The 26,824-nt window shown below is 35.9% G+C and overlaps 1 protein-coding gene across 1 annotated transcript in view; it reads left to right on the top strand.

The window, feature by feature from the left end:
• RAP2A (RAP2A, member of RAS oncogene family) overlaps nucleotides 1-25,424 on the top strand; it is a 33,834-nt gene extending 8,410 nt beyond the window's left edge. The window contains exon 2 of the mRNA XM_009248738.3: nucleotides 21,522-25,424. Coding sequence (XP_009247013.2) covers nucleotides 21,522-21,759 — 238 coding nt within the window. The 3' untranslated portion in view covers nucleotides 21,760-25,424. The remainder of the gene's footprint in view (nucleotides 1-21,521) is intronic.
• Nucleotides 25,425-26,824: the final 1,400 nt, after the last annotated feature.

Consider the following 26,824-nt stretch of genomic DNA (forward strand, 5'->3'; position numbering starts at 1 on the left):
CATTTCATGAGACAGTAAACTTGCTATGTTGCTTGTATTGCTTTTTCTATTTATTTTTTTCTATTTTATTTCCTTGTTTTTAAGTGCTTTTCATGACCCACCAAATTGATTTTATCACACATAGCTTGGAAACTGCTATCCTAGGACATTTTTACTCAAGAAAACTAAATGGAACTATCTGTTTAATATTTCATCTTCTCTCTCCTGCTTTTCTGGTTCCCAGAAATGCTGTGTAAGATTACGAAAATGAAGTACTTCCCAATGTGAGTTAGTAAATACTACCTGTAATTCAGAGAAAGATAGCATTTAGTCACTGAACAAAAAGATATAGCATATATTTTGAGAAAGCATTTATCTCTGTTGTGCATATTAGAAATATGAGGATGTATTTCTCATGTAATTTTGTTCATTCTAGTAATTCAAGATAACTCTTGCCTTGTGAAAACTTAGAACAGAGAAAGGGAGGTTTTGGTAGTATTCAGACTTGAACACATGAGTGCGGGATTATCCATTTCAAGAGCACTTGCTGAGGAGGTTCAGAAAACTCAAAATAGAGGTCTGCTGCATCTATCCAGGATAACAGTGATTCACCTCTCCCTGTAAGACAGTAAAACTATAAATATCTTAAAATCACTTAGTAAAGTTACCCAAGAGAAACATTGAAAAACCTTTATTTAAAACATTTAGGAGTGTTCTCATGCTTTCCTGCCCCTTAGAAATTAATAATTCAAATGTGGAAATACTATATTAATAATTCAATGCATATTAGTATTTTCTTTACTAAGTATCTTTACGGCTCTCTCTGTAAATGAAATCTTAGAGTATTTTAAGAGACAGGGTCTTGTTCTGTTGCCCGGGCTGGAGTGCAGCGGCGCCATCAGAGCTTACTGCAGCCGCTAACTCCTGGGTTCAAGCAACCCTTCTGCCTCAGCCACCTGAATAGCTAGGACTACAGAGCAGGCACCACTGCATCCAAGTAGTTCTTTAAAAATTTTTTCTAGAGATGGGATCTTGTTATTTTGCCCAGGCTGTTCTCAAACTCCTGGCCTCAAGTGTTCCAACTACCTCAACTGCCCAAAGCACTGGGATTACAGGCCCGAGCCACTGCCCCGGTCCTAAATTAATTCATCTTTAGGTTTCCAATGAACATTATGAATACTGTATGTATTATAATTCTCGAATGGAGTATTTTATTGTATATACTTATCTTCTCATCCATGAAGACAGCGAATATTAATCTCATTAAAGCTGAGCTCCAGCACTTATTAGTTATGTAATTAGGAGCAAGTTGACATTCCTTGCATTTTAATTTCCTCATTTGTAATATGAGTATGATGTAGTAACTCATGAGATAATGAACGTAAAGTGTTTCTTTACGTAGTGAACCTAAAATATCAATAATAAAGTTTTACCAAGAATCACAGAAATAGGAATGAAACCCAGCCTTTTATCTGTATACTGCCACGTGATTTCTTAGGAATTGGGCTCAATTGTCTTACTATATTGAGATGAAGTATATACCTAGTATAGTATAACATTTCTGTTTTTCCCATTGCTTTCTCCTCTGTTTTAAGTGCTCTAATACTACGTTATAGAATTTATAGCATAGACCTTGAGTGCTTTGTGTTTTTGCCTTCCCCTAGAGACGTAAATATGTTGGCTATAAATGGTGGCAGTAAATTTTTTGACTAATGAGGAATTGTGATGATTTTTAGTACACATATTTTAAATATTAAAATGTGACATAAAAAGCAATCGGCATATATTAGTATTTATTAACACTTCTCTTTTTAAAAAAGTTAATAATGATAGTAGACCTGTTTATGAATACCAAATATGCATGGGGTGAAGATAATTTTAACAGTCTTTATGGCTAGTTATATATAGTAACATGTTGGCATAGCTTTTTAATAAATCAAATTGAGAAAAGTTTTATCTTTGTATAAAAGTCATCACTGTCAACATCAAGTAATATCATTTAAGCCACCTCATTTGCATAGCATTGCCTTGGGCATTATACAGAATAAGAACAAGATACTATCTTTGTCCTTCTGGTGTGCCAAAATGTCCTATAAATGGGTATATATTTTGCAGTATTGAGTTATACAGAAATATATTTTTAAAGACACTTTGATTTCTAAGTTTCAAAATATTTTTGCACCAAAAACATTGCTCTTATTAGGCCACCTTTTCTAAGGAATTTTTTATTCATTTTATGGAAATTCAGAATTTTGTCTATAAGACTAATGACAACAATTGTATATATATAATCGCCTTTTTGTATATGTCTTAGTCTCTTCAGGCTGCTATAACAAAATTTCTTAGACTGTGTAATTTATAAACAATAGAAATGTATTGCTGACAGTTCTAGATGCCAGCAAATCCAAAGTCAAGACACCAGCAAAATTCGTGTCACAAATGGTGCCTCTTGCTGCATCTTCCTATGGTGTAAGTGGCAAAATGGCTCCCACAAACCTCCTTTATAAGGGCACTAATCCCATTCATGAGGATGGAGTCATCATGACTGAATCACTTCCTAAAGTCCCCACCTCTTCATTCTACCACATTGGGGATTAAATTTCAACATACGAATTTTAGGGAGACAAGCATTCAGACCACAGCAGTATATTTAGTACATTTTTATCCTCCCTATCTAAAATATAATTTCTCCTTCCCTCAACGATCCACTTACACTCCACTGCTTTCTTTTTCTACTTCGTGAACCAACAGTCCCAACAAACTTTGACAATCAGTAATGTTGACTGGTAAAGTGAAGCACTGAAATCCTATTGTTAAGTAGCCACAAACATACATACATACATGCATACATACATACATACATGAAAGCTAACCAGAAAATGAACTAGATTTAATTATTTTTAGTTTATTTTTTATGGGCAAGTGATGATAAAATAATTTCTCAATGGTTAATTCAGTTTATGCATAATATCAATGATATAAAACTTTTTTACAATGGTCTAGCATTAAGGAACTATAATGTTTGCATAAACCCTATGTCTGTTACTGCTAGATGGTCAACTAGTTTTGGAGTGCTGTTACCTTTATTGAAGAAGGATGTAAACAGAGCATTATCTCAATAGGTGCAGCTGCTGTTTGGAGCTCTGTGCAGGGAGAGTCCCCCAGCTGTGGGTGAGCTCAGTCATGGGAATGCTGTGATCCACCAGCAGCATTTGTCCTGAGAGAGGCAGCCAGGATGTTGTATGTTTACCATCCCTGCTGAACAAATCAGTACCTTAATTATGGTAGGATGCCTCCCAGAGGTATATACATTTTAAAAGGCTACTCTTGATGACAGAAAATGTTTATTCCTAAGGCCACCCTGAGCACATCATCTGGTTTTATTGAAGGAAATACTTGTACATTTATGGAGGGAAGGAAGTTTATTTTATTGCTTGCATCAGCATATCCTACTAAGTAATGAGTCCTGAAGCTTTTCTTTATAGGCCACAGTGAGTGGCTTCTTAACAATCACATATCTATTTTCCTTTGAATAAGTACCATTGCTTCAATCTATTCCCTTTTCTCCAAAGGTGACTGTATGTCTCTTTTATCTAGGACAGTTCAGGTCTATGCTTGTTGTTCTCTACATTTATTTACAGTGCCCCTTTCCATCTTGAAAGTATCTCAGTATGGGCAATAAATTTTGTGGTCACTATAGACTGTTACCTCAAATTCTCTTTTTTTTTTAAACTCATGACAATTCAAATCCCATTTGTGCGTATATTTTTGAGATACCTTGTTTAAATAAACAGTATCTTTCTTTGACCTGGCCAGCTTCCTTTTTTAAAGCTTTTGTTAATTTGGGTAAACAAATCCTCATGAACTGGAAATGTTGCTCAGTTTTGAAAGATGACATCTTTTTTACTAAATGCTCTTGATTAAAGATGGCTGCGGATTCTTTGACACAACTTCTATTGAGAAGCAGGATCTGTTTCCTCTCCCTTTGAGTCTGTGCTGGCCTGTTAAGACTGCGTTGATCCATAGAGTATGGTGGAAGTGATACTAAGCCAGTTTGGGGCCTAATCTCTGAGAAGACTAACAGCTTCCGCCTTACTTTCTTGAAGCCCTGAGCTACCACATAGGAAGTCCAGCTATGCTGCTGGAAAATTCATGGAGAGGCCCGGAGGCTAGATAGAGAGGAGGAGGGAGCTCCCTTCCAGCCATTCCTACCAACGTGCCAGGCCTCAAGTGAGGCCATCTTTGACTCGCCAGCCCAGCCCTGCTCACTATAACTAAAGACCTCTGAGTGACCCCAGTCAATATGATGTAGAACAGAAGAACTGCCCAACTGCGTTCTGCCCAAATTGTTGACCCACAGCATCATGCAATATAGTAAAATGGCTATTTTAAGCCCCTAAGTTTTGGGATAGTTTTATGCAGCAATATTTATCTGGAACAATAACACATTTTTAGATAAACATGTTATTTTAGAAATTATTTTGGTAAGAGTACTATTGATCCTTTTGGTTTCTTTGTGAAGATCTTTAAAAAAAATTTATTGAAGATGATTGAATAAACTTTAACTCTTAAAATACAGCAAATTTATGGAGCACCTACCAACTGCCCTTGCAATTGATCTACCCGATGTCATTTGACCACTCTCACCCATGCATGACTAACTGTACTTTGAAGATCACGTTTAATTGTATTAAGAATATAGTGTATTATGGCTTAATTTCAGCAGAAAATTCAAATGTATGTATGTGCCCTTTGCAACTGTTTATACTCATAGTCTGAACTGCCGCCTCCCCCTTCACTCCACCCACAGGGTGTACTGTTTATAAAAGTAATTGATGTAAACCATCTAATTTCTGTTGACGAAGAAAGAGTCTATTATTTGGTGGGGCTCTGCCTCAATTTTGATATCTAGCACCTGACACATAGAAAATATCTAGTAAATATTTGTTGAATTTATAAGTAAAGATCCCTGCATTCTGTATTTTGACAGTTTCCCTCCAGATCCCAGATCTCTGGAGACCCCTTATGCATCAAATCAATTTAAGCATTTCAGTGTCTAACACAAGGCATGATAAAGAAAAATAATAAAGCATTTTAGATAGTGTACATCAAAAAATGCGTTTTTAGCCTGGTGGCCGTGGACATATTTGCATTGATTTTGTGACATTTTTGTTACTCCAGACACCATGGACTACTTGAGAAAAGTGTCAGATTTGAAGACCGTCACTTCATTATCTCATTCTACTTTGTGTGTCTATAAGTGTCAAGAACTGATTCCAGCACTGGGGATACAGCTGCATATAAAACATTCATTGCCCTTGCCTTCCTCAGGTCTCAGATGTAACTTCAAAGGTAGCACACTTGGCTTCAGGCAGAAACAAGACTTTAGCTCAAAACTTCTTATACTACTCAGAGTTCTTGGGGTTTTTTTTCTTTTTTCTTTTTTTATTAACCCACCTTGTCTTAGCTAGGCCTTCAGAGCCATGGTTCACAGCTAGTGACTTGACTTAGCAGTATTTACTGCAGGAAGATGAACAGAATAAGGAAAGCTACTTCTGTTTGGAAAAGATGGTATTAGATATTAGAGGGAAAGGTATCTATCCTGTTTTTCTCAAATCTTTTCCACAGGAATTAATGGTTTTCAGACTAGATGGTTAGTTTTGGCCATCCTTGGCCAGAGGAATGGAAGCCAGAGATAGGAGATAAAACATAAATAACAGTTTTGGTACATTTTTACAGCTATATCACCATTAAGATTCTAGAACTGCCTTACTAACAGACAATTTGAGAGAACTTAGAGAAGGATAATTCTCATTTCTGTAGTATTTTACAGTATCCACAGTACTTATTAATTCACGTATGGCTGTAGGGCAGGAGGCTGTAAAACAGGCTGATTGCCCAAGTGTGGTGTGTAACACCACACTAAGCTGTTAGTAAAGTCATCATCATCTTCCTTAACATTACACCTAAGTATCAATTAATGTTTCTGTTTCACAAATAAGGAACCTGAGGCTCAGAAAGCTGATGACATATCCAAGGAGGCAGAGCTGGGACTTATTTCTAGGTCCTCTAACTCTAGATCCAGCTCTGTCTCTCTTGTGGTACACTTCATCTTAATTTTCGCCAGTGACCAAATTGTGGTTGGCCTGGACTGTTAATCTAGAAATAATTTACCCAGAAAAAAACTCAGGTTCGCTCACTTGATGAGTAACAAAGAACTCCCCATGAGAATGTGGGTTTTGATCAATAGGAGTTTTATTACTTGGTGCTAGGAAGTAGGACACTGGAAGGATTCTTCAAGGCACTGCCCTCCCTAAGGAAAAGCAACAGGAGGGCTTTATGGGGCAATGGAGAGGAGAGAAGGTGCAGCCTTGAATATGGAGGAGGGATCCCAGGTGCACAGATGCAGGGAGCCATCATGTCAGCACATAGGTCGCATGTTATGGTAATGAAGCTGTTGCCTCTCCCACGCTGGAGACTTTAGCATAGTAAGTTGCAGGGGTCTGTCAGGAGCTAGTTTAAACCAACAAGGTGACCGCATTCCACACAGGCTGTAGGGCAGGAGGCTGTAAAACAGGCTGATTTCCCAAGTTGATGAAATTCCTATAAACCCTGGAAACCCTCCTTGTCTGCTTACAGATAGGCCTTTAGCTAGTCATTGTAGATCCACTACATATTTTTATGGGATAGTTGGTCGGGGGAATCACTGAAAAAGCAATGTTTTAAGATAATTATTATAGAAGTAGCGTAGGATAGAGTAGAAGGGTGAGAAATTGGAGGCGAGACCAGTTAGGAGACTGTTGCAGTGTCTTAGGTATGAGTTATTTTGGAAATGAAAGGGTTTTTATAGTGGGAGTGAAAATGATGGGACAGATTTCCTCACATCCAGTAATTTCTGCTCTGTCCATCCCTGTAATCACTACTGGACTAGACCTGTTGTTGCAGCCTCTCATTACACCTGATCATGCTTAGAGACTATTGGACACTCTGTTGCTTACCATCCACTCTCCCTTGCCCTACAGTGAATTCTTAAAACTATCTTTCTGACTTCTTTCACTTCAGTGTTGGCTTGAACCCTGTCAAAATGTAACTCTTCATTCTCCATTGGCTGCTGTTGAGGGCCATAACCTCTGCCAACAATGAGAGTTTTCAGCTCCTTTCTTCATTGTGCATTTGTTTTATTTGTTTTTTTCCATGTCATCTGTTACTTCTCCTGGTTCAAGTGAAAAGACCTTTTTAATAGGCATCGCCAGTAAATCTCATGCCAGTTGAACCAACCAGTTACAACAAGCCATGAATAATGAAGGTACTCCTCTTCCTCTTCTGAGTTGTTTATTGCTGGGCAGAAGAAATGCTAATTCTGTTGGCCTCATAACCTGAGTTTTCTAGAAAGCTGTATTATAGAGATTCAGTGTTTGGGTTTTTTTAAGTTTTATTTAGTGTTATGTGTACTGAGTGATTTAGAAATGAGAAATATTCTAAGATCTTACTACAACAATAGAAAAATCTTGCAGGATAAATACTCTTCTGTTCATAATTTAAAAGTTCCTAAAAATCTTAGCTCTTCATAGCTTTGAAGCATCTTTATTTAAATCTTCTTCATTCAGAGGTAGCTTTAAAAACATAGTTGTAATTTAACTTTGTGTACTAAATTTTCATTCAAAACATTTTGCCAAAGATTCTGAAAATGAAGAGGTGCTGAAAAGATATATACTATAATTTAATCCAGATGTAAATTTAGGTAGCAATTCAAATAACTTGCCTATTCCTGAGTAACTGACTCAATTTAATCTTTTCAAGTACAATAGTCAGGCCTGTTTTTTAATGCACAGGTTTCAGATTTCAATTCTCACAAAGATAAAATGGATGTTGTATGTCCGAATGCCTCTTCCCCTTCGAGAGATGAAAGCTGTATATTCTCCATATATGTGCCCGAGCTTCAGTTTTCCTTACTATTTAAATTATGTAAAAAGCATGCTTTGTTGACAGATTTTTAAATGATATATTTTTGATTAAAATGTACACTCTAGCTACACATTCAAGTATCAAATACAGATCAACGACCACTTTCCTCCACCTTATTTTGGATGACTTAGATATTACGCTTAAAAAAAAAGAATCAATTGGTTTATTCAGATAGGTTTTTTACATTTGGTTTCTAAATGATAAGGTTTGGGGCTTCTATTTGCAACCACTTCCTCACAAATAACACATTACTGACACTTTACAATGGAAAATCTCCATTTCTAATAAAAAAAACAGATTAAATGTAGTTTTATTATATTCTTTTTTCTTAACATGGATTTTTGAGGTACTGTGACATCTTGATATGCCTGAAGAGCATTGTGGTCAGTTGGATGCAATATATAGATCTAATAGTTTAGAATTATTGTTTTTATTTCCAATAACATGTTGTACTTCAGTGTTAATATTCATTATGCTTTCAGTCTTTAGCCAGTTTTGGATATAAATTAAACAGTATTGCATGGTACAGAAGTTTAAAATTGGTTAGTGATATTCTGCTAAGAAACTGACTGTGATCAGCTTAATCGTGTGCCTTCCATGATGTAAACACATAGCCAACATGCATGTGCATGCAATTTGTCTTGAAGGTTATATTACTTTTCCTGTTTTAATGAAGAAATTGTTTTATTATCTTACTGATTTTTTTTGTTTTTTTTATTGAGGTAGAAATTTTATGCAGTAAAGTGCACAAATTGTAGGTATACAGCTGGGATATGTACACCATGTAACCAAATCCCAAATGAAGATGGACAGATATTTCAGGCAACAAAGCAGTCTGCCTCATGTTCCATTTCAGCCACTTCCATACTCAGAGACCACCATAAATGAGTCATGCCTAGTAATGAACTTCTGGCTTCTGTCATTCAGCATCCTCTATGGGATTCATCTGTGTTGTTGCATGGACCAGTAGTTAATTCTTTTTAATTGAGGTGCAGGATGCCCCTTGCATGAATATACCAGGATTTCATTAATTGTTCTGTCGATGGGGCATCTGGATAGTTTCTAGGTGGGGGTTATGAATGATGCTACTAAGAACATTCTAGTACATATCTTTTGGTCAATATGTGTATACTTTCTCTTGGTGTAGCATTATTGGATCATAAGTACATGTGTTCAGTACTAATGTATACTGCCCAGTGATTTTTCAAAGTAGTTGTAACCAACAAGAGTAACAATTATTCCACATCCTAACCAACATTTGATCATGTCAGTCTTTTTAATTTTAACCAATCCGATAGGATTCTAGGAATCTCAATGTGATTTTCGTCTTTGTTTTCTTGGTGTATAATGATGTGGAGTACCTTTTCATATACTTTATGACCATTTGGGTATTTTCTTTGGAGAAATACCCATTCAGGTCTTTTGTCCATTTTAAAAATTGGATTATCTTTTTTTATAATTTGTAGAAATTCTTTATACATTCTGGATACAAGTTCTTTATTAGATGTATGTATTGCACATACCTTTCCCCAATCTTTGGCTTACCTTTTCACTCACTTAATAGTTTCTTTGAGTGAGCATAAATTCTTAATTTTAATGAAGTCAAATTTTAAATTCTTTTTATGGTTAGTTCCTTTTTGTGTCCTGTTTAATATATCTTTTTCTACCTCAATGTTCTGAGGATCCATTCGGCATATTTACTTCTAGAAGTATTATAACCTAACTTCAGTTTCTATGATCCATCTCTAATTTGTACGGGTGGTGTGAGATAGGGGGTCAGGGGATTTGTTTCTTTTGTTTTGCATATGGCTATTCAATTGACCCAACATCATTTATATAAAGGACCATCTTCCCAGTAAATTGTAGCCGTACCTTTGTCATAAATCAGGCAAATCTATCTGTGTGAGTCTGTTTCTAGGCTGTTTTTTCTTTGCATTTCTCCCTTCTTATGCCTCAACCACAATCTTAATTTTTGTAACTTTATAGTAAGTATTGATATCTGGTGTCTAATCCTCCAGCTTTGTTCTTCAGATTTGCTTTGGCTCTTCTAGGTATTTTGCATTTCTGTAGAATCCTTCGCATTTTCAAGAATCAGTCACACACACACACACACACACACACACACACACACAACCAACCGAACCTTCTGGCATTTTGATTGGGATTGCATAGAATCCATAAGTCAATTAGTAGAGAAATTATGTGTTAATAATATTGCATCTTCCAGTAAGTAAATATCATATATCTTTCATTTTATTTAGATATTTTTACATTTCTGTAAGCATTGGTTTGTAATTCTTGTTGTAAATGTCTTTTACATCTTTAACTAGATTATTTTCAGTATTTGCTGTTCTTTGGTGCTACTGTAAATGGTCCATTTTAAATGGATTTTCTAATTGTTTTCTAATTCTAATATGTTTGAATTCTAAGTGTAGATTAACCTGGTATCCACAATCCTTACTTTTTAAAACACTTTATAAGTTATGTTTATAGTTTTTGTTTGTGTCTTTTTTTTCTTTGCCTTTTTGCACTGCCTGGGAACTTAATTGTACTTAACATTTCCTTTTTTGTACTTAAATATTCTTTTAATCATTTTGATTATAAAGCATAAATTACATATGTAATTACCTTTTTAAATTAAGTGTTTATAATTACAGATTCACATGCAGTTTTATGAAATAATCAATTCCATGTACTCTTTACCTGGTTTTCCCCAGTGAGGTAACATCTTGCAAAACTGTAGTATAATATCACAAACAGAATATTGGCCTTGATACAGAACATTTCCATCACCACAGGATCTCTCAGGTTGCCCTTATAGTCACACTTACTCCCCTCCTTCCCTCCATTCCCCTTCCCCATCCTTAGTCCCTGCCAACCACTGGTCTGTTCTCTTTTTCTATAATTTTGCCATTTCAAGAAAGTTATGTAAGTGAAGTCATACAGAATGTAACCTGTTTGGATTGGCCCTTTTTCCTCAGCTAAATTCCCTGGAGATTCATCCAAGGTGTTGTGTGTATCCATAGGTCATCCTTATTATTGCTGAGTAGTGTATCTGATATAGATTTACTGCCATTTGTTTACCCATTCACTTGAAGGACATCTTGGTTGTTTCTGATTTTTACCTATAAACATTTGTCTACAGGTTTTTATGTGATCATAAGTCTTTATTTTTCTGGGTTAAATGCCCAAGGGTGCAATTTTTCACTCATGATGATTATCATGGTTAATTTTATGCTGCCATACTCTTCTCTAAAGTAGTTGTCTAATTTTACATTCCATCAGCAATGTATCTAGTTTCTTTGCATCCTCGCCAGCATTTTAGTGCTGTCACTATTTTTTATTTTTGCCATTATGATAAATGGCAAATGATGTTGCACATCTTTTCAAGTGCTTATTGGCCATCTACATCCTCTTCAATGAAATGTCTGTTCATGGCTTTTGCCCATTTTCTAATTGGATAGTTTGTTTTTACTATTGAGTTTTGAGAGATCATTCTATGTTATAGATATTAGTCTTGTCGGATCGATGTTTTGAAAAGTTTCTCCAAGTCTGTAGTTTGTCCTTTTATCCTCTCAGGTCTTTCACAGAGCAAAAATTTTAATTTTGATGAAATCTAATTTGGTTAGTATTTACATGATATATCTTTTTCTATCCTTTTACCTTTAACTTACCTATTATATTTAAAGTAGATTTCTTCTTGATAGCATGGATGTAGATCTTCTTAAAAAAATTGTCTGAAAATCTTTTTATTCATGTGTTTAAACCTACATTTAATGTAATTGCCAATATGCTTCAATTAGGCCCACCATTTTACTGCTTGTTTTCTATTTTTTCACCTGCTTATTTGTTTCTTCTCCCTCTTCTGCCTTCTTTCTGATTATGTATAATTTTTTGTATTTTATCTGTTGTCTTTATTTTTTTAAATGGTTGTTGTAGGTATTACATTATAAATACCTAACCTTTCACAGTCTACTTAGAGTTTGTATTGTACCACTTAGAGTAAAATGTAAAGAGCTTACAACCATGTAGGTCTCTGCTTTCCAGAGTTTTTGTATGTGTTACATCCACCTATATCAAAATCCCCAAAAAGGACTGTTATAATTTTTCGTACGTTTATACATATTGTAAAGAACTTGAGGAAAAAATAATCTTATATTTACATAGTATTTACTATTTGTTTTTCTTTCCTCATTTTTAAAATTGCAAGATTGCTTTGATACTATTTTCCTTCAGCCCAAGGAATTTTCTTTAGTATTTCTTTTACAACAGATTTGCTAGTGATAAATTTTCTTAGATTTCCTTCACTTGAGAATATTATTTTCCTTTAGTTCTGAAGGATATTTTTGCTGATACAGTATTCTGTGTTGACAGTGTTTTTTGTTTTTTCATTTAGTATTGTAAAGATTGCTGTACTGTCTTCTGGCATCTGTGGTTTCTGATAAGAAACTTTCAGTCATTTTGTTTGTTCTCCTATATGTAATGCATTTGTTTTCTTTGGCTGCTTTCAAGATTTTATCTTTGTCTCTAGTTTTAAACGATTTGATTATACTGTGCCTTGACATAGTTCTGCTCATTTATTTTTTCAATCTTTTTTCTCTCTTTTCTTCAAATCATTTTTGTTGATCTGTTAAGTTTACTTAATCTTTTGCCATGTACAGTCTTCTCATCCGTGAATGTTTTATCTCAGATACTATAATTTTCAGTTCTAAAATTTTCATGTGGTTTTTTATTATACTTTATGAGAGCATTTTATTTTTCTGTTTATTCCTTGAGTGTTTACCTCATAGAACATGGTTATAATTGCTTCTTTAAAGTCTGATAATTTCAGCATCTAGGTCATATGACATCTATTGATAGTTTTTACTCTTGAGAATTAGTTTTTCTGGTTCTTTGCATGTTTGATTATTTTAGATTGTGTTGGACATTTTTAGTATTATGTTGCTTAGTCTCTGGGCCCTGTTACAGTCCTCTGTAGAATGTAGATTTCTTTTTTCCTTTTAGCTGATAACCAACCCACTGAGGTTCAAACTGCAAACTTTCTCCTTGTTTGGAAGATGATTCCGACGTCAGTTCAATTTTCAAAGCCTTTACTATGCTGTCTTGTGTATACACCACTCAGTGGCTAGTCTGAGACGTAGGTAGTGGTTTAAATTGTAGTTCAGTTCTTTAACGTTTGTTATACTGCTTTGAGTCTTCCCGCTCATACACAGCTCATATTAGTTTATGTTGATTCATACACAGAATTAGGGAATCTTTTTCTCTACCTTTCTCCTCTCTGGAGGGATCTCTGGGATTCCTCCTGTTCTCTTTAGACCACAAGAGCCCATTTTTGGTCAGGCCAGAAACAAACTGTTTCAGAGTTTTAGCTTTCTGCACTGCCACACAGTTCTTGCAATTGGGGTCATCTTTCTGGTAAAATGGGAAGAGAAAAAGAGAAGGAAGTATACTGGGGATTTCTCCCACCCTCTTCGGGACTGAGGGCCCATTTCCCAGTTCTCTAGCCAGAAAGACAGATTTCTAATGAAGTTTTAGCTACTGGCACTGCCTACTGCCCTAGCTCTGCTATCACTCACTCTAGGTGAACTGTGAAATAAGGAAAAAAGTGAGAGTTTTCAGCCCACACACATACTCACGCTCAAAGGGCCCCCTTTACCCTGATCTTCTGGTTAAAGACAGTCTCCCAGAGTTCTAGTTGTCTGTGTGCACCATGAAGTGCCCACCCTCAGCTCAAGGCCACAAGAAAAAAAAACAACGGGAAAACCAGGAAACTCACTTGCATGTAGGTCTTTTTCTTCTTCAGGCGTTGGTTCTCTTCCCCAAACTGCTTTTTTCTCTTTACTTTTCAGAGTTCTTTGGTAATTGTTTTTTGTATTTTGTCCTGAGTTTTTATTTGTAATCAGCAGGAGATAGGCACTTTAATGGGCTTATGCTATCCTGGCCACAATAGAAGTTCTCAAGTGGTTTTTAAATAAAACATTTAAAATGGCTATGAGTTGCATTTCCATTGTCAGTTGGTCCATCACAATCAAAGCATTAGAAATGTGTTCTGATATAATGTCAACACTCAGTTTCTATGAAAGCAGATTATTTTATTGGTTGAGATATTCCTAATAGCTTTGAATATCTTCTGGTATCATTACTCTCCTTTTTACATTACATTTACACATTTCTCTCTGTTCATCTTCATTAGGCATTCTGAAACCAACAGGACATCAGAGCTGGACTGTGGTTTTCTTTAATTATTCAGGCTAAATTACCAGGAATGCCCTTTTAAGATGAAATATTTAGTCGATTCAAAACAAGTCAGGTTGGAGGAAGAGGGCAGGTTTACTTAGCTCGTGTTTTTCATCCTTACAAGCAGTATTGATGTTTCGTGCTAGCAAACTGTGGTAGAAGCCTTCGAGTCCTAACCAAAAACAATTCTCTTTCTTCAAAACTCCCATAACACTTTATTAAAACTCCCATAACACTTTATTAAAAGATTAAAAATGTAAATCCTGAGGATAGGGAAACAAGCACTCTTAAGCACTATTGGTTTTAGTATAAATTTCTAGATGTTCACTAAAACTTTGTGTGTGTCTGTGTTTACATGGCAATTTGATGAACTAACCTAGGAGTATGATTTTTCTGGCTCAAAAGGTATGCAAAAGATTATAAGTATAAACACATGTGAGATATATATATATATATATATATATATATATATATATATATATATATAAAATGCATACCCTTTGAGGCAGAAATCACACTTCTAGGTGTAGTTCATCAGATTGCTGTTTATTTTAGCCAAAAAATGGGGGTGGGAGCCTTCATATGCACTAATGGAGTACAGATAATTAAATTATGGTACAGTTATAGATTCTATAAAATGGAATACTACCTAGCCATTAATATGATACATATTATTAAAATGGAAAGCTCTATAATATTAAGTGGAAATTGAGGCTACTAAATATAATACATCTTCATATACACTAATGGAGGACAGATAATTAAATTATGGTACAGTTATAGATTCTATAAAATGGAATACTACCTAGCCATTAATACGATACATATTACTTATTAAAATGGAAAGCTCTGTAATAGTGGAAATTGAAGCTACCAAATATAGTTGGTATAATCTCTTTTTATAAAAGCTATAGGTATACTTATATTGATATATAGAGGAAAATAATTTGGAAGGATAGACATCAAAATAGTTATAGTGATCATTCTCACAGAGCCAAGATTAAGAATTAAAAAAATGTTTTTTTGTTTCCTATTAAGTATTGCCAGGTATTTTTTTTAAATCATGACTTATTTAATTTGAGCAAGAGTAGGAGGGACCTATATTCATGTTGAAGAAAAGATTTCTACATTCTAAAGGGTAAAAGAACTAGAATCTATGAGAAGAAGGGGCAGGGTATTACAGATCACAGTTCCTTATATACAAGTAAACTTTTAAACTCTGACTTTTTAACACTAACATTTAACAGACCTGACAGTACAAAATGGGTTGCCTGTAGGTATGAGTTCCACGTCACTAAAAATGTTCAGATGTAAGCTCCAAAGCCATTTGGTAAGTTTATCATGGAAGTAATTGAAGCATCAGTTTTTTTTGACGTTTTGCCTTGGGACTCTCTTGGTAGATGATTTTAACATTGTGTGAAAAGTTGAATGAGGGGACTTAGAAAAGCCTTTCTGATTCTCATTTCCAAATTCAAAGAGAATTATATTTCAACCTGCTTATCACTAAGAAGATAACAGCATGTTAAAATTCACATGAAGTATGACCTTCTTTTAATACGCTACGGTGCAGCACCCTCAAAGTAAAGCACAGAAACTGACAGTAGTGGTATCTGTCTACAGTTTATCATTGGTGAATAAATGAAGGGAAGAAGGAATTGAGTCTGGACTTGCCACATATGGAACCATGAACTATACACATAGAATATTGTTTGGGGTCACAAAGTAGTAGATTAGGCCAGTGATTCCTAAACCCTGCTGAACTTCAGAATCCACCTTCAGAGCTTATAGATATAGACATATTACATATTTTAATAGACTCTTGGGTCCTGATCCCACAGATTTAGATTAACTAGCTCTGGAATAGGGCCCAGAAATCACTATCTTTAAAACAATTCTCAAGTTGTATTGATGATCAGCCAAGTTCAGACACGATCAGAATAAAATATATGTACGTATGCATACCTACATATCAGGACAGTTACAAGAAAGGAGAAAGCAAAATAAAGTATTTTGATAAACACATCAAGTGCTTTTGAGTTACTGATATTTTAAAAAGCTGTCTGGGTGAGAAGCCCATTAACATTCTACAGCTAAGTGATGCTACAGCCACTATTTCTGATGTTTCATTCAGTCCATTAAGCAGAGCTGCTTAAAAGAACTAGTTTTATTTATTTATACATTTATAATCATGTTCATGAATACAGTCAACAATATGGAAATTCTTGTCAATAAAACAGTGTTTGTCCACAGACTATACACAGAAATAAAATTATTAGACCTGCATCAGTCACTGAGCTCGTCATGCCCTTAAAGGAAATTTCAAGGAAGATGGGCTGAAGTTGGTGAGATATCTGCTGATGTTTAAGATGTAAGCTAGGTGGTATCTTACTCATGATCAGGTTAACAATAACACATACATTGAACAGTTTGAGAATTTTGTATCTTTAGATTTATGTCCAAATGATGAAAAGGGGGAAATGAAGAAATGATGTAAAGGGGGAAATGATGAAAAGGGGGAAAATGAAGGCAACCCGCAAAACTGATAATGAAAATAGAACATGAAAGTAACTGTCATCACCCACTAACAAAGCACCTCATCTTCCTAAATAGCAGAGTCAGCCCTCTAAGTCAGTCTGTCATAAGTGCCAGATTTGTCTTCTGAGGCCACTTTTGGCACCTGAATTCCTGAGGTCTAGCTTCAAATGAGCATTTCCTCCACTGCCAGAGTCCTGCAGGAGGCTGTAGACATGGATCCCACAGCTGGTCCCTGCACTGACAGGCATGCTCTTGCCGGCTCAGGCATTGTCTAGGGCATGTCCTGCTTAGAATGCTCTTCCCCTAGAACCTGCGCGGTAGGGAGCAGATTCCCAGAAACCCTTCCCATCTTTGTTCACAGCCACTTTTCCAACAAGGCCTGTGATCATCTTATTTAAAATTGTGGCACCTGTGCTCCCCACCCACCACCTGATCCACATCTTTTTTTCCATTGCACTTAACACTTTTATTGTAAACCCAGAATTGACTTGTTATGTTTATTGTTGATGTCTGCACCCTCTACTAATTACAGAGCTTTATTTGCTTTGTCCATTGATGTAAGTGTCTAGAATAGTGGCTAGCACTTAGTATATAAATATGTGTTGAGTGGATGGATAAGTACATGATGTATTGATTGTTCATTACTAGCTATTTATGCCACATCAGGCAGTTTTCAGTATAGCCTTCAGTATTCACGTAGTTAAAACCATCCCAGATATTTGTGTTTGAACAACGTTGTCTGTGAAATGGAACTGCCTAGGTCATGAGTGCATTTTGGAGTTCTGCTGTTGAGTCAGAGCATGCTGGCAGTAGCGGCTCCACTTGTAGAAGTGAAACCTCCTGCTTATGTTTTGGCCCCATGAGATCTCATAAGATTTCCCCCAACATTTTTGGCTTTACTCCTGATGTGCACTTTCATATCTCTTAAAGATCAGCCTGTTGGACATTAATCTTAGAACAGTGCTAAGCACTCAGCAATTAACCTAGTCAATGATATGTGTTGATTGTGGGTGTGACCCACCATGTCTGTTGTGATTTTTAACTTTAGAGTATCTTAGGAATTATCCAGTCCAGCTCATTTTATACTTCAAGAAACTCAGGAAACCAAGATTAGGTTAATCTTCTAAATTCACAGTACTAGCTAGAGGCAGCCCCTTCTGGGACAGGAGTCCTAGTCTGTTTGGTTTCTTTTTTTTTTTTAAACCTACCATATTGCTAAAACAGATAGCAACACCAGCTTCCTCGTGCAGCGCAGTCATCTACTGTCAACACGGGTCTTGGCTTCTTTCCCTTCAGCGTCTCACCCGTCTTTCTTAAGGAGGATCCAGATTTCTCCAAATGTTACCTTCATATGGGACCCTATTCTGTCACCCCAACCCAGAGCCTTCTTAGAATGCCTTCCCTTCAGGGGCCAGTATATTCTGTCGAGTGCCCGCTGTTTGGGAATGCTTGCTTTTCTGCTTTTCTAGGCCCCCATCACCATGATGTTCAGCACAGGGACTCCGGAGAAGCACCTGGTTAGTGTCTGGTGGCTGCTTTGTTGTTTTTGACTCCCATCTGTTTTTTGCCTGTCTCTTCCCCCAGCTTCACCCTCAACTCGGTTTGCCCTCAGGAGTTCTTTACCTCCTTTGATCAGTTTCTCCAGCTCCTTCTTCACCCTTTGTGGCTTCTCAAGGCCACATCAGTAGAGTTAGGAGGGGAAAGAAGCAAGCACCCTCCTTTTATCTGGTACTTCATTTTTTTCAGCATTATCTCATTTGACCTTTACAGCAACCCTGTGTTAAGTGGGAACAGATATTCTTACTCCCTTTTTACTATCAAAGAAATGAAATACAGATATGTAAAGGAAATGATCTCACTGGCAGAACTGGAAGCAGAGCCTCCAAATCTGAGTGTAGAATCTTTTCTACTGTCCCAAATTTTAACAGAAAGAGAGACAAAATTTATCACCGTCTGGTATTCTGAAATGTACATAATTTTTTTTTTCTGAACATCGTACTCAGTTTAAAAATCTTCTGAGGATATTAATGTGTATTTCTCTAGTGTCTTTAGAAACTTGATTTTAGAAAAGACCACTGACAATTAAGTCAGTGATATAATAAACAGGTCCTCTGATACTGACTGCATTTTCATCTACATTTACCAGTTATTAAATGCTGTTATATGTGGAACTGTGTTTGCAATATTTTATTTACTGTTTTGAGAATTAGGTGGATGGTAAGATTTATTCAAATTCTTGATTTTAATAGTGTATCAATACAACTTAATAGTTTATTTGCAACTTTTGAAAATCCACATATTCTAGTAGATCCTGAACTTAACTAAAAGTGTAAGAAATATTTCACGTATAAAACATGATATAGGCTGGGTGCGGTGGCTCACGCCTGTAATCCCAGCACTTTGGGAGGCTAAGGCAGGCGGATCATGAGGTCAGGAGATCAAGACCATCCTAGCTAACACAGTGAAACCCTGTCTCTACTAAATATACAAAAAATTAGTCGGGCATGGTGGCAGGTGCTTGTAGTCCCAGGTGCTCGGGAGACTGAGGCAGGAGAATGGCGTGAACCCGGAAGGCGGAGCTTGCAGTGAGCAAAGATCACACCAGTGCATTCCAGCCTGGGCGACAGAGTGAGACTCCATCACACACACACACACACAAAATATATATATATATATAAAATATTGTATTTAAACATATTCTTTAAAATATCATTTATCTCAACTAATAGAAAGTGATGTCTTATCACTTTTTATTATTCATAGACAGACTGAAATTTGTTTTAACTTAAATTCAACCAATAAGTTTTACTTAATTTTATTAATGTTTTTAAGTTACTCCACTGCCAAGCAGAGCATTTTAAAGCACACTGTGATGTATATACTTTCATAAGAAACATGAAATGTAATTACATTTTGCAAGTAACACAAATTGGAAGCTGACATTGTTCTGACATGGCTGGCAGTGTCTGCTCCCTGCCAAGCTTCTCTGTATAGCCGATCAAGAGAGTTTATATGCAAAGTAGCAAATATATGGTGTTTTGTAATGCAGCTTTATTCTCACTGCCACTTGCCCTCCTAGAGCCCATGGAATGCACAAATTGCTTGTATGTAAGAGTCCTAGAAGATGTTAAAAACCCTTGTGTCTTATGTTCAGAGCCGTCAGCACGATCTAAGGCCCGAAATCGTAAGGTACAGTAGTGTACAATAAATTTATATGAAGTCCTTTGATATAAATTGAAGTTGTCCAAATTCATTTCCTATAAAATGATAATATCCAAATTCTAGGTTCGCCTTTGATGTTGTTACTTCCACTCATTTTTGAGTTGTTTTCATGTTTCACATTGCCAAATGGCACACTACCTGGAGTATGCCCTCTTGTTGAGACCATTCTTAGTTTGATATAGTGTCCAAGAAAAAAAGTGAGAGTGTTGGGAATTTGGTTTGCTTTACAAGTTAGGGTGAGTGGAGAGAACCCTGTTGATAGGATGATGAAATTCGTGGAAGTATCACAGCAAACAATAACCACCTGCCTATTATCCAGTTTCCTGAATGATAAAAATTGTCTATGCATCCTGCCTCAAAGGCTTGACCATAGGGTGGTTTTCTCTTCTGATAGATTACCTGTTTCCAGTCACATTTGTTATCACTTTTGTGCAATCTTGCTGTTTACCTCCTTTAAATCAGAAATACATTCTGCTTATGGGAAGACACACACACACACACACACACACACACAGATTTATACTAAAATCACAAAAACCTTTTAAAATGTCCTGTGAAAATATATTAGCTACCCTTCTTAGAACAAACATAAAGAAGAATAGTAAATAAATGTGCAGGCCAGCACCAGTGTTGACATCTGTTGTGACCTGTGCGACATGGAGTAACCATTGTAGAGACAATCATCTTAGGCATCAAAATGACTTAGGAGCTTTTTTCTTTGTTCTTTCTTACCACTTACTATTTTTATTAGTTTAGCTTTTTCCAAACATGTTTACTCAGAGATACCTATTTTAGTTAGGAAGAAAAAGAGAAATAACACCAATTAAAGCTAATTGAGGCTGAATTCTTGTCAGTCGTAAAAGAATCCTAATTGTTTCTCTTTGAACTGACTAATCCATAAAAGTTTTCTGAAGGGATGGGGTGTGGTTGTATTTGATGGCTTCCATTTGGATGATTTCTACTACCTGTTTTCTTATTTGAGAACTATTAGAACGAACATGATCATTTTTTCAAGCTGGAGTGCAGTGGCACGATCTCAGCTCACTGCAACCTCTGCCTCTTGGGTTCAAGCGATTCTCCTGTCTCAGCCTCCCGAGTAGCTGGAACTACAGGCACCTGCCACCACACCCAGCTGATTTTTGTATGAACATGATCAATTTTATACACATAGAACATAGTAAAATGCTGATAATTATAAGTTGTTTGTTTACTCATTGTAGCTATTTACTATGGGATCAACTGTGAAATTTTGTGCAACCCTCTCTCAGAATGGAAAAAAAAATTAAGAGGATTTAGTCTGAGTTTCTGAGAATAATTTTCCAAGTATATCTGGAAAGGTAAATTGATTTTAAAGGATGTATAATTGATTAAAACATCATTTCATAAAACTCATTTTATGATCCACTGTGAGAGCAGCTTCATATGCCCTCAGATAAGTATCAAGCCAAGTGGTACAAATCATTTTCATGCAACTGAAGATACCATTTATGTTGGAATAGCCCCCAAAAACAAAAATACACGTGACCTGTTTAACTTTGTGCTAACTGTTACAATGTATGTGTGTTTTGTTCATTCTCTCATAGGTATGAGAAAGTGCCAGTCATCTTGGTTGGGAACAAAGTGGACCTGGAAAGTGAGAGAGAAGTATCGTCCAACGAAGGCAGAGCCCTTGCTGAAGAGTGGGGCTGCCCCTTTATGGAAACTTCCGCTAAGAGTAAAACAATGGTGGACGAACTCTTTGCCGAAATTGTGAGGCAGATGAACTACGCTGCTCAGCCTGACAAAGATGACCCATGCTGCTCTGCATGTAACATACAATAGCATACAGATATGGCTGTCCTGGATGGGGTTTGCCCAGTGCCGTAGGTGACAGAAACCTCACCTACTCCACTGCAGAACTTGCAGGACGCGTGGTGTTCCCATGCTGCTCTGCATGTAACATACAATAGCATCCAAGTATGGCTGTCCTGGATGGGGTTTGCCCAGTGCCGTAGGTGACAGAAACCTCACCTACTCCACTGCAGAACCTGCAGGATGCGTGGTGTTCATCTACAGAGAACTGCAGCCCTTACTCAGAATTGAGCAGTGATTGTCAGTTGATATCTCTGAGTAACACTTGGGTTCAGTAACTACAGTTTTCACCATTTGTCCTCAGTCTCCTTTATGCATCTGCAACTTTAAGGCATAGTCCATCGATCTACAGGGTGATCTCATTTGAAAGCTATGATGGCACTGTCGCTGAGTTGACAGAAGCAACTATTGTATAAATTAAAAATAACCATAAGGGAGAAACCAGAAGAATTCTTCTGACCACTTACAATTAAAATATTTTGTCTTCTTTAAAAAAATAAGTAAAGGAGAAATATTTTCCTACAAGAGTACTGAATTTCAGGAAATGAGATAGAGCTTCTAACCAATGTATTCCGTCAAGTAAGATAATAACAGCTGACCTGCCACAGCATTACAGGGAGATTCTTTGCTCAGCTAACACATTTTTGTTTTTCAAAATTGATGCTTAATTGTAGCTGTTATTCTAATTTGTGACATGGAACTAACTCATGCTTCAATCCTTGATAGAACAAAACTCAGAACAGGTTATGTAAAAATATAGTCTGGCTTTAGAATTTGTTAAATCACCTGCTTTGCCACAGAAAATGGAGGCTTTCACAAGGGTTTGATCAGAATTAAAACCCCAAACCCGCCCTCTGTCAAGAGTGGTCTTTATAACTTTACTGAACAAGAGGGAAGCAACTGTGATGGGAAGAGATTACCCAGCCTTACTAACAAGAAGCATTCTAATAGATAAACTAGTACCATCATGTAAGGAAAATGAAGCCATGTTGCATCCACATGTTCCCGTTTGCAGAAACCTCACAGGACAGTACGAATATCTGGCATTTTTAAGTTCATTAAAGCAGCAAATTCCTTCTCGCCTTTAAGGGCTATGGTTGTAGTGTGACCCGTGGCTAACCTGCTTTCAAAATCAAGTTTGCTGTAGCAGAGCTTTATTGCAGGCATTTTAAAAACTGAATAACCATGTGAAATAATTTGGGCTTAAAAGTGAACATAAATTATAGAGTGGAAGGTAAGGGACAAAAGCCTTTTACCTTTAATTTTCCTGGAGAATTATATAAAGATTTTCTTAGAACAATTTTGCCCTGATTACTGAAGCGTCAAATAAAGCTGGAGTGAAAATTTTGTTTTGAAAAGGTGCTCAAGCTCTGACATTTTTGGTTTTCATAGTCGTGAAGTATTTATCATTTGCATGACTAATGGCACAGGAAAAACCTATTCATAAGTTTTACAATCAAGTATAGAGGGGTCTTCAGCTAACTTAGTTATAAATGCTGAAAAGATTATCTTGAGCTGGGCCTTGGGAGAAGAATTTGGCCTTCAGAACTGCAATATCACTGAGCCTGCGATCTATACACCACCCCACATTTTGTTGGTTTCACAGTCTTGTGCAAGTAACCTCTGGTCTTACGTGTGTAACTGAGAGAAGAGTGTGTGTTTGTGTGTGCATGTGTGTTTATTGTTCCTAAGAATTTGGCACAAGTCAGAGATAATTGCCTATACTAAGAATCTATACTGCAGAATATAGTGTTATCAAAAACTTTTTTCTTTTAAATTATTAAAGTGTCTTTTATACTTTTATGAAATCATTGGTAGCCCCCTAAGTGTTTAATAACTGGCATTAAGCTTAGATGGAAAAAAAAAAGATTGATAGTATTTTTCATAATGAAAAAACTGAAGAGATATGTGAATGAAACCAGGCCATAGCTGTCAAAAATCTTTGACTTTTGAATATTTACATTCTTCAGTATAATTTTTTATAATCCTCAATTATGAAGCACCTTGTTTATAGGACAAAAAAATTTAACCAATTTTATTGAAACAAATTTCACTGTGTAAAAGTTGGTTTGATTCAAACATGTAGAGAAGTTGGAGATTCAAGATATATGATTTCTCTACTGAAATAAAAATATTTGTTAGTGAATTGGTTGAGTTTTGATTCCTCTGACTTCTCAGAATGATTCTTTGGAATTCTATAATTCATAGCAATTTTTGACAAGATTGCAAAATAGAAATATCTATAAAGATTCCACAGTTTGACATTATGGCTTGCTATGCAGATGTGAAAACAGGTTAAATAATATGAAAGATACGGCAGAATGTAAAGTGGAAAAGATGACCTAAAATTCTGAGTTGTGTTAATAGTTAAAAACATTTGTGTCAGATGACGAGGTGGGCTTTTACTGTCAAGACATGAATAATAACTGATCTGGCTGCCTGATCAGTGTTTCCATGCAGCGCTGCATATTTAGTGACCAAGGCATCAAGGACATCCCGAAACTGGAAATTCATATCCATCTGGTGTGAATATAACTCAGCTGGCAAATGAATGTGTTTGTTGAGGTATTACAGTAATAAAACACTTAAGAACAGGAAGATTACATTTGTTGGCATATGAAACCTTAGTGGCTACAGAAGAAAGCTGACCTTGTGTCACTATTTATTTTATGCCCTGATCAGACTAGCAACTTAGATAAGTGAAAGTTTTTCTAACATGCCTTAAAAATATTATGGTTTGATCCAAAGACCCACTTTTTCTTCAGCTCTTATGACAAGATTTTCTTTTTTTTACTTTTATACAAAGGCAGCATCTTTGAATTTTTTTTTCTTTTGATGTTGCAACTTTTGGGTTCTTTTAAACTGTGATAGTGATGGTAACTGATGCCTTTCATTTTGTTCAACTTATACAAAACAAGCCAGCATCTGATCAAAAGTATTACATAAGATCTTTTCTTAAACTATTGAAAGGTGCTTTGATGATTTTCTCCTTTGGTTTGTAGAATTAGGACTGAACTTTTGACTCAAATTGCTACAGTTGCCATCACCTTTCTGTGGTAATACTACTGATATTTGCTTTTCTATATAAAGAAATGTTGCCTAAGGCTGTCTGGTATTTGTTTTCAAGGGTTTTCCAATATGAATGTTAATGTTGTCAGTGTATGTATGAATATGAAAGTGCTTTGTTTTGTTTGTTGCTGTTTTTTGTTTGTGTGTATGTGTGTTTTTAATTTTTTGTTCTTATCAGTAGTCTTGTGTTAGCACTGGGTAAGCTTTAATTGTCCCTTAGCCAATCAAACGTTAAGGACTATGGGTTTTTTTTGTTTTTTTTTTTAACATGTCATTGTGCATCTATTAAATCTTGATCAGGGTTTCAAGAATGACTGCAGTGGGTTTTGGAAACAGACTTATCATTATTGATTTGAGGTTTCCCAGAGATATAGTTCACAGTTAATTGTTGCGCTCTAATACAACTGACCATTTAAAATTGAACAACAGTTTATTGTTTTGTAACAATGTCAGTTGTTAAACCTTGACATTTCAATTAAAACATGAATTGTAGTTATAACTCAATGCAAATTCAACAGTTGTATTTGGAGTTAAATTATTTTAACAAATAAATTTATTTAATGAAACTCTGGATTTGCTTTGTTTTGTACATGCTCATGGGAGAAATGTATTATATACAAAAACAATTAAAAATTGCCATATAATGAATTTAGTACTCTTCATACAAAAATATTTTAGCTGATTTGAGAGTTCATCATATAAAAAGGCAGGTAGGTAGATAATTTTCATAGCCTTTAAAAATAAAAATAACATGAAAGAGATTGTAATATCAGTTATAAATATAAACTTGTCTCTGCAAATGATTTTATATTTTGAATGATAGCTGGTTAATTTAAAGCCTGATGCTAAGGTTAACAGAATTGTTCAAATAATTAACATTAATTAGCAATATCACTAAAATGATTCAGAGGCCTTCTAGTGATGGCTTGAAGCTGTCTTTCTGTTTTCAGGTCATGTGGATCTGAAGGTGCCAGAAGCTGAAGGTTGCCGCCAGGCTGTAGGGCCTGCTTGTTCTATATGGGGCCCTGTGAATGTTGACAGATGCTGTTAATTGTATACAGCCTTCAGCTGCTCTGATAAGGAGCCCATTCATTTCCTAAGCCAATTTAAACTATGCCTTTTGGTTATGTTGCCTTCAAACTCTGTTGAAATCCTCTGGCAGCATTCCACCAGTTGAGAAGCTGCATTGTTTTAGATTATAAGAATAATTTGAATGAATATAACAGAGGCACTGTAGATAGAATCCCAGATATTTAAAGGAAAACATGCCTATATTTTAGTAATATCTTCTGAAGAACTTCATAATTTTATTTGAAGTGTTTGTAAATTTTTTAATAAATTATTTAAATGTATCAATAGTTGATAGTTGGAAGAGTGTCTTTGAGGCTAAAAAGTAGTACTCTGAAATTCTCTCAAGTTATATTATTCGTTTGTTAGAGGTCCACGAATGAAAATATATGTAGCTAAAGGAGTAAGGTGCTGCCCAATTTGGAACCCAACTGACCTCTAGGATCTATGAAGCAGAGAATATTATCACAAACTTCTGAAAGAAGCTGTTGACCTCTTACTTGTTTCTTAACTTAAAATATGTTGCCACATAAATACTAATAAAACATAGTGGCTCTTCATCTGTTAAATGGATCATTTCAACTGGTTTTACATCATTGAATATTATCTAGTATTTTTAATAAATATTTTTATAAATAGTTTTTGTGGGTTTTTTTGTTTGAGACAGAGTCTCGCTCTGTCACTCAGGCTAGAGTGCAGTGGTGCGATCTTTGCTCACTGCAAGCTCCCTCCCGGGTTCACAGCACTCTCCTGCCTCAGCCTCCCAAGTAGCTGGGACCACAAGTGCCCGTCACCACGCCCGGGTAATTTTTTGTATTTTTTAGTAGAGACGGGGTTTCACCATGTTAGCCAGGATGGTCTCGATCTCCTGACCTCATGATCCTCCCGCCTTGGCCTC

Source organism: Pongo abelii, chromosome 14 (genome assembly GCF_028885655.2).
Source record: "Pongo abelii isolate AG06213 chromosome 14, NHGRI_mPonAbe1-v2.0_pri, whole genome shotgun sequence".
Lineage (NCBI taxonomy): Eukaryota > Metazoa > Chordata > Mammalia > Primates > Hominidae > Pongo > Pongo abelii.